Genomic DNA, 7,402 nt, shown 5'->3' with positions numbered 1-7,402 from the left:
CACATTTTTATTTATTTTATTTTATTTTATTTTATTTTTATTTTATTTATTTATTTTTTATTTATTATTTATTTATTTATTTATTTTTTCGCTTTGTAGGATCTCAATATTGAATCTGATGTATCTCTATAATTTTGGATCTCCAAGATCTGAAATTTCTTCATATGGTATCCCTTTGAGGCTTCTCTCCAACCCCATAAGTTTGATCGTGATTGGATTTTTCAAAAAAGAGTTATTACCAATCTCCCATGATGAGTTGATTATAGACTCATTCAGTAAATAGAACTTGTATGAAGTACCACATGTCAATGTTATGACCTATGGCCTCGAAAATGATACCCAACAAACTAAATTCCATCATATTTTTGTCACTTTTTACGAAATTCAAATCTAATGCTCAAAGAGAAAGTTATAATGATTTTCCCAAGGTCACATGTTTGAGATGGAATTCTAAAGCTTTTGCAAAAACTCTAACTTCCTTGACTCGTATCTCTGAAAATATAGTGAGAAAAAGTCTGAAATCCAGACATGAAGTTCATCAAGGTTTAGCCTCAAATGGGTTTGTTTTAGTTCCTGAAGCTTCGTAGAAAAAAAATTATAGAGAAAATTCCATAATGGTCTGTTTGAAGCAGTGAAACCCTAGAATCCAAAGCTCTCATACAAAATGATATGCAACCAACTCACCAAATAGAAGAAAAGATAGATCAATGACTTCAAAATTAGCCTCTTTGAGGGGGAAACCTCCTTTACATTACACAAATGAATAATTCTTAGATGATTCAAATGACAAAACCTCATTTTTATATATAGGAGTTAAGGGGTCACAATATAATCAGAGCCGACATAACAATAATAAATGTAAGGGAACAACAATAAGAATAGTGGGCTTCTATGGGGCATAATAATAACAATATGGGGACAACATAGGTACAACAATAACAATAAGGGTTATAATAAAAATAATAATGGGGGGATACACTATTATTATAGGGACCTAACAATATAACCATTCAGAATATCATAATTTTTTAATTTGATGTTGAGTACCTACCTGGGGTTTTTGTGGTTGAAAATGCTTCTTATTTTATCCAGTTCCTACTCCTGTTACCAAAATACCAAAAACCTCCCAGCCAAACTGGGAACAATCTTGGTACCCAAGTCGAAAATAATTCAAATTTTAAGTAATTTGGCCCCCGTACCCAAAAGCTTCGAGAAAAACTGTTCAAGTCCTCTCTATGTCTTTCTCTTGTAAGTTCTTCCTCCGCCTCTACAATACATTTCCTCCTTTTATGCTCGAGAGGTTACTCCACTGCCTCCCATTTCTCCACCATTATTAATTTGATAAGTTCAAAAGTTGTAGAGGCGGTCACTGCCTTCTCTCCCCCCAATTTGCTGACAATGTCCTTTTATTTATAAAGTATCTCCTTTATCATAATATTATGTTTCCCTTTTGTTTAAGTCAAATTATTTTCATAATATTATGGTTTTATATACTCTTCTCTTTATTATATCACAATTATATATATATATATATATATATATATATATATATATATATATATCCTTATATATTTTATAGAACATGTAGTTTCTTTTGCTAGAATAATATATATTATAATTCTTTTATACATAATTCCTTTGTGGTGAGTTCACCACATTTCATATATATATATATATATATATATATATATATATAGTGGTGGTACATATATCAAGTACCCTACTATATTCTTCTAAGTTAGGTATTCACTTCAATAGTTAATTCATTACCCTAAATATGTGTGGTTTTCAATATTAACTAATATATATACTAATGCAATGCAAATGATGCATGCACATGTAGCTATCATATGCATGTCTCATGTGCATGCTAATATCTCTCTGTCCCCTTTAATTCAAGGTGGGTCCTTACATGTTCTAAATGTTATATTAGAAATGTCTTCTTGCCTCATTTTGATTTGATGATATTATGAGCATAGATATAACTTAGAAATAAAATTTCTCCATGCAATTCATCAATGGCAACAATAAGAAACGTATCTTTAGTGATTATGTTATTCTTGACACATTTCCATTTGGGTTTATCTTAGGTGGTTGGGAGGAATGATTCGGATTCTCCCCACTCACGTTTAATTCTTGTGACATGATCAAATTTGGTGTAATGGCTTTGAGCCTTGTTGAAAATGAATAATCCCTCAAGGAAAGGATGATGTATATTCCTCACTTGGAATATAAAGGTATTTTCTACCTGAAAAAATTATTGACACATATGCAATGAACCTTCATTGTTTGTAACCATGTTCACTAATGAAGAGAAAGAACTTTGGCTAGATTGAATAATGTCGAATTTTAACTTCCTTGAATCACAATCTCAATCTCCTTGTTTTATGCATATGTATAACTATAAGTCCTAATTTTGGGTTGTACACTTCTTGTTGCAAATGAATAACATGGTCATTATAGTGAGTAGGAGGAACACCCTTAGGTATCTCTCCAAATAACAAACAATAATTGTAGATAACTCCTTGGAGATCCATTCGGGTAGAACATATAGATATTTGAAAATCTAGTGAGAACAATTATGTGTCCATTTATGAGGAATTTTGTGAGGTTGTTAGACCATATCACTTTATAGGGTTTTCATTGGATACCTCTAAGCTAAATTTCCTTGCTTGTTGAGGAAAATATCATGAAAAGATAATGGAAACTATAGGTCATTGTTCTAAGTTATTGTGGTCATTGCACCTCTAATACAACATTAACAACACTCATTTAAATTCCAATTATAAGATCATCCAATAAATATTCCTCTTATTAACATTGTTGCACTTCCCTCCCCTTATTAAGATTAATACTATGACACTTCCCCAAATTGTTGCAGTTCCGGCCTCTTATTAAGATTAATACGATGGAACTTCCCTCAATAATTTATAGTACCACTATCTAAAATCATTATTTATTGTAATTTTAAAGCATTTTTTAGTATTTTTAAAATATAAAATTAAAATTAAAACAACTTATTATCTTGTAATTTAATAAATTTATTTTTTTTGTGATTTGAGAAATCAAAAGTGGGCTAGTCTCATAAGGTGAATTCCAATAGGCTACCAATATAACCATTTGGTATCTTGGTATTCTTGTTTCGTAGGCATAGGTGACTTGGGGAGGATTTGGACCTAGAACCTAATTTACATCCCCACACATAAAACTTCATTTTTCAATTAAGCTCCCTTAGGGTTAAAATGTTTAATTTTAATAAAACCTAATAATCCTCATCATCACAATTTATGATACTAAACATATAAAATATGTACCATCAAAATATACAACAAGCATCAATATTCATTGTTGTTACATTGTTGGTATTTTGGTGTAATTGCACCCAAAGGCGCTCTATAACCCAATACTAGGTAGATGTCAAGCATAAATGTTTAACATTTAACAAATTTAATCTAACATGAATGTCCACGCTAATTACAAATCGATATAATTATTATGTATAAAATAAATATAAATTCAACATTGGTTTTACGGAAAGCAAAGTGGAATTGGTTTGGTGCGCTCTAGATTTTGAATATAATATTTTAAAATATAATATAATATTTTTTATTTTCTTAATAAAATTAGTCAATTTTTACTGGGCTAGGTGCTCTCAACACAAGATACTAGAGATGTCTAATGTTAATGTAAACATTTTGACAAGTAAAAATAAAAATAAGATATGGTAGAGATGTGTAAATTAATGTAGCATATTATAGATGGGTAAGGTTAATGTAAACATTAATGTAACATATTATAGATGTGTAAGGTTAATGTAAACATTTTGACTGGGTTAAAAACACAAGATGCTTGAGATGTGTATTGTTATTGTAAACATTTTGACTCCTAAAAATAAAAATAAGATATGGTAGAGATGTGTAAGTTAATGTAACTTAATACAATGTAAACATTTTAACTCTTGAAATAAAATAAAAATAACCCTATAAAAATTAATAATAAAAATACAAATAATAATAAAAAATAGAAAAGGCTCATGGTATTAACCCATGGATATGGGTCCCACTTGACATTTGTATGTTTTGTTTCTATGGTTGATTGGATGAATACATAATTTGTATATATGTTGAATGGATGAATTAATGTGTATATATGTGTAGATGCTTTAGATTTCTGTAGAGGCAATTAGGTGATTCAGAAATCTCTTTTTAAGAAGTGTAAAGTTAAACATGATTACACAAAGTACAAAACAATAGTTGCTTCATCATTCTAATGGCTTCTTTGATAACCACTTTAACATAATATATATGTAATATATTCTCTTAATAATGTATTGTAGAAATAGAGCTCATATTACAATATCAAGAACAGACATAATACAATATTATTTTTCACAGATATCAAGCCACACAATTAGGATTATTCGGGATGCCTCCTGGGCCTCCAAAGAAAATATAGTTACCCCATGATGGATCTGGGCTGGTAAAGTAATTCAGCGCATAACAGTTGGGCTTTTCTACCAAAGTTTGAATATCGGGATCAATCCGAGCCCCACCCTGATCAAAAATTTGTATGGCCTTGGTATATGCGGCATAAAGATAGGCTCGCTCAGGAAAGTAACCGCTACCCATCTGTGTCGCAGTCATGGGCCCCGGGGGTCTTGAGTCATGACAAACTTCTCCCCCAACATCGAACTGACTAGCGCCTTGAGCAAGAGCATTGAACAATGAGGCTGGCCAATGACCTATTTTCGTGCCGTCGTAATATAGAGCCCATACCAGACCTGTGCCTTGCTCCTCTCGCTGTACATCCAGTAACTTATTTAGCATTTTCAAACTATATAAACATCAAAATATAAGAATCAAATATAGACATTGCTTACGAGGTGAAGACTTAGAGCAAAGTCCTTCTGTGCCCCCGGAACCCCAACCACCGATACCGGCCCCAATTGTGTTTTGGGCTGAATGGGGGCGCCATCAACTGGCTCATATCCTTCACAGTCCATATCATAGCATCCGTTACGGTAGCTGTCGGACTGCATGAAGGCATATTCACTTGTCAGCAATCTGCATCATGAGGCCTTCCTTAATAAATACATCAACCAAACTTGAGACTATGTCATTACCGTCCAGTAAACAAAGAAATGTGGTTCAGCTGAGCCATCATAATCCTGCGGAGACACCTGCGATAAGAATGGATTATTAATAATTTGGTAATATAGAAAATAGTTTTTTGGATTAATCACATTATACCAATTAACTATGGTGGTTCATCCATATTATAAATAACAAAAAATTTTAATCTAACTTGATAATTTAATTTATAAGTGGTTACCTTAAACACTACTACTTGAATAAAAGAAAATGTTAAATGCTTTATGCTACATGCTCCATTTAAATATTAAATTTATTGATTTACCTAATATTTCATAATACAAGTATAACCAATTAAATTCATTCTCTAATTTAAAGAATTTGAGGATTCAAATTAATTGGAAGAAAAATTGTATAAGAAAAATAATGAAGTTTCTCATCCACTTACAATCCATCCGGCCTCTATGGTCTCTTCTATGCCTTGATTTTCGTTACTGATCCAAATTTGGCTGAGACTGAATTCAGCATCTGGAGCAACCGTCGGACGCCATAGATTCAAACGAACAGCGACACCAAAGATTGGGTCACCAGCGGAGTTGTAGCGCACAAGTGAACGCTGTTAAAAAGTACAGCAATACATAAAAGACGAGAGTCATGCAGCATTTATAAGAAAATATTATACATATGATTTATCTATAAACCTCCATCTTAGTACCGTGTGCACATGGCCGTCGTCGACATTAGGTCTGACATGGTTTCTTCTTCTTCGTCCCCGTGTCACAGATCCCGCTCTTTCTACATCTTCGCGTTTGATTTCCCGGGTCGCCACTGTGTCCTCTGGACACTCAGACTTAACGCCGCGCACCCTTGAGATATTTGCACGGCCGGAGTCAGAGTTGGAAATATTGGAGAAAGAGTTGGAAACTGCAGAGGTGAGAGCAACCAACAAAGCCATGAAAATGAAAAACGAAGTCATTGGGATGAGCAGAAGATCTGTATTAAATATTTTATGATAAAAAATATGTATATTAGACGTCCACATAATGCTAGAATATATAGATGGACTCTGGTAGTTCAGTGTGCCATGTTTTTTTGTGTGTTTTTTTTAATCATTATTTCTTTAAAACGGTTCTGAAACACGTCACCATCCCATCGCGTGTAACGTTTTTGCGGCAGCGATCCTACGGTGACGGTTATCACACAAAAAATGCACCTAGTACATGCCTTCGCGGCGAAGCAAGATTGAATTAGGTTAACCCCCCCACATCGAAATTTCATTCTAAATTATATATAAATATATTAAAATTGCAAATTTGAGATTTGATATTACCTGATATTTGTAAACTATGTGGTTGCTATGTCTCATTTAAACTATGAAACATGTATTGCGGCAATAAATAAAAGAGAAAAAGAAAAATATTTCCTGAGCTCAAAATTGGATTTAAACCTATATCATTCCTTTTCCTTTTATGATGTCCCCCATGTTTGGCCTAATTTCTCCCTTTGCAATCTGTTGACCATACCACACATTTCTTCCCTTCAGAAGTGTAACATATGTATCAGCCAGAAGTGGCTTGTCAATTTCGCAGGCTCTTTTGCCAAGAAATGTGTTATATAGATCATCTATGATGTGCAGTAAGCAAAATAGATAGACTTGCTTGTAGCACTCTCATTTGTCAAAGCTGCAACCATGCCTGTACCGGAACTAAAAAGTATTAACATAGTTTGAACATGAACAGGGAAACATTAATTCATCATTATTTAATGGTTTAAGAGTATTAACATAGTTTGAACATGAACAGGGAAACATTAATTCATCATTATTTAATGGTTTAAGAGAAAATACAAACAGGAAATAAGCAGATGGTTTTATCTCGTTAAATTTTGCAAGGAATGCATGCTTGATAACATCCACAAGAATTTCACAGCACCAAATCATGCATGTGTTCATTGCAAAACTCCAAACCCATGTATTTTCTGCCTCCAAAATGTTTTGAGCCAATACAAATATGATGTATGTCGTGATATGGAACCTCTCCACAGTATCATAATATGCCATCTTGTGCAGATTCTCTTTACTCACACGTTTGAAAACATTACTCTTAATCTCCGCAAAATTATTTGACACAAGTAGTGCCAACAAGGCATTGCTGTGAGATATGATTGCAACTAATAGAGTAATTGCTTGGGCTAAAATGACAGAGGATGAATGCAACAACAACTATCATTTGGTCCATAATGAAACGTGCAGTCTCAAATGCCATAGATTCTTTAGAGCGACTTCCAACTCCCTCTACTGAATTGAATAACAC

The 7,402-nt window shown here is 33.0% G+C and overlaps 1 protein-coding gene across 1 annotated transcript; it reads right to left on the bottom strand.

Moving 5' to 3' along the window:
* Positions 1-4,397: 4,397 nt before the first annotated feature.
* LOC149148271 (protein neprosin-like) lies at positions 4,398-6,045 on the bottom strand. Its single transcript, XM_089442128.1, has 5 exons — positions 5,806-6,045; positions 5,539-5,706; positions 5,123-5,179; positions 4,880-5,032; positions 4,398-4,799 (listed from the first exon to the last, which is right to left on the bottom strand). The coding sequence occupies exons 1-5, from the start codon at positions 6,043-6,045 to the stop codon at positions 4,398-4,400; spliced, it is 1,020 nt and encodes a 339-aa protein (XP_089298254.1).
* Positions 6,046-7,402: the final 1,357 nt, after the last annotated feature.

This window comes from Pinus tabuliformis, chromosome 9 (assembly GCF_031772625.1).
Source record: "Pinus tabuliformis cultivar Carrire ecotype Pingquan chromosome 9, CPIR1, whole genome shotgun sequence".
Classification (NCBI taxonomy): domain Eukaryota; kingdom Viridiplantae; phylum Streptophyta; class Pinopsida; order Pinales; family Pinaceae; genus Pinus; species Pinus tabuliformis.
Note: the sequence above shows the minus strand (reverse complement) of the source record. Positions and strands in the feature narration are given on the sequence as shown.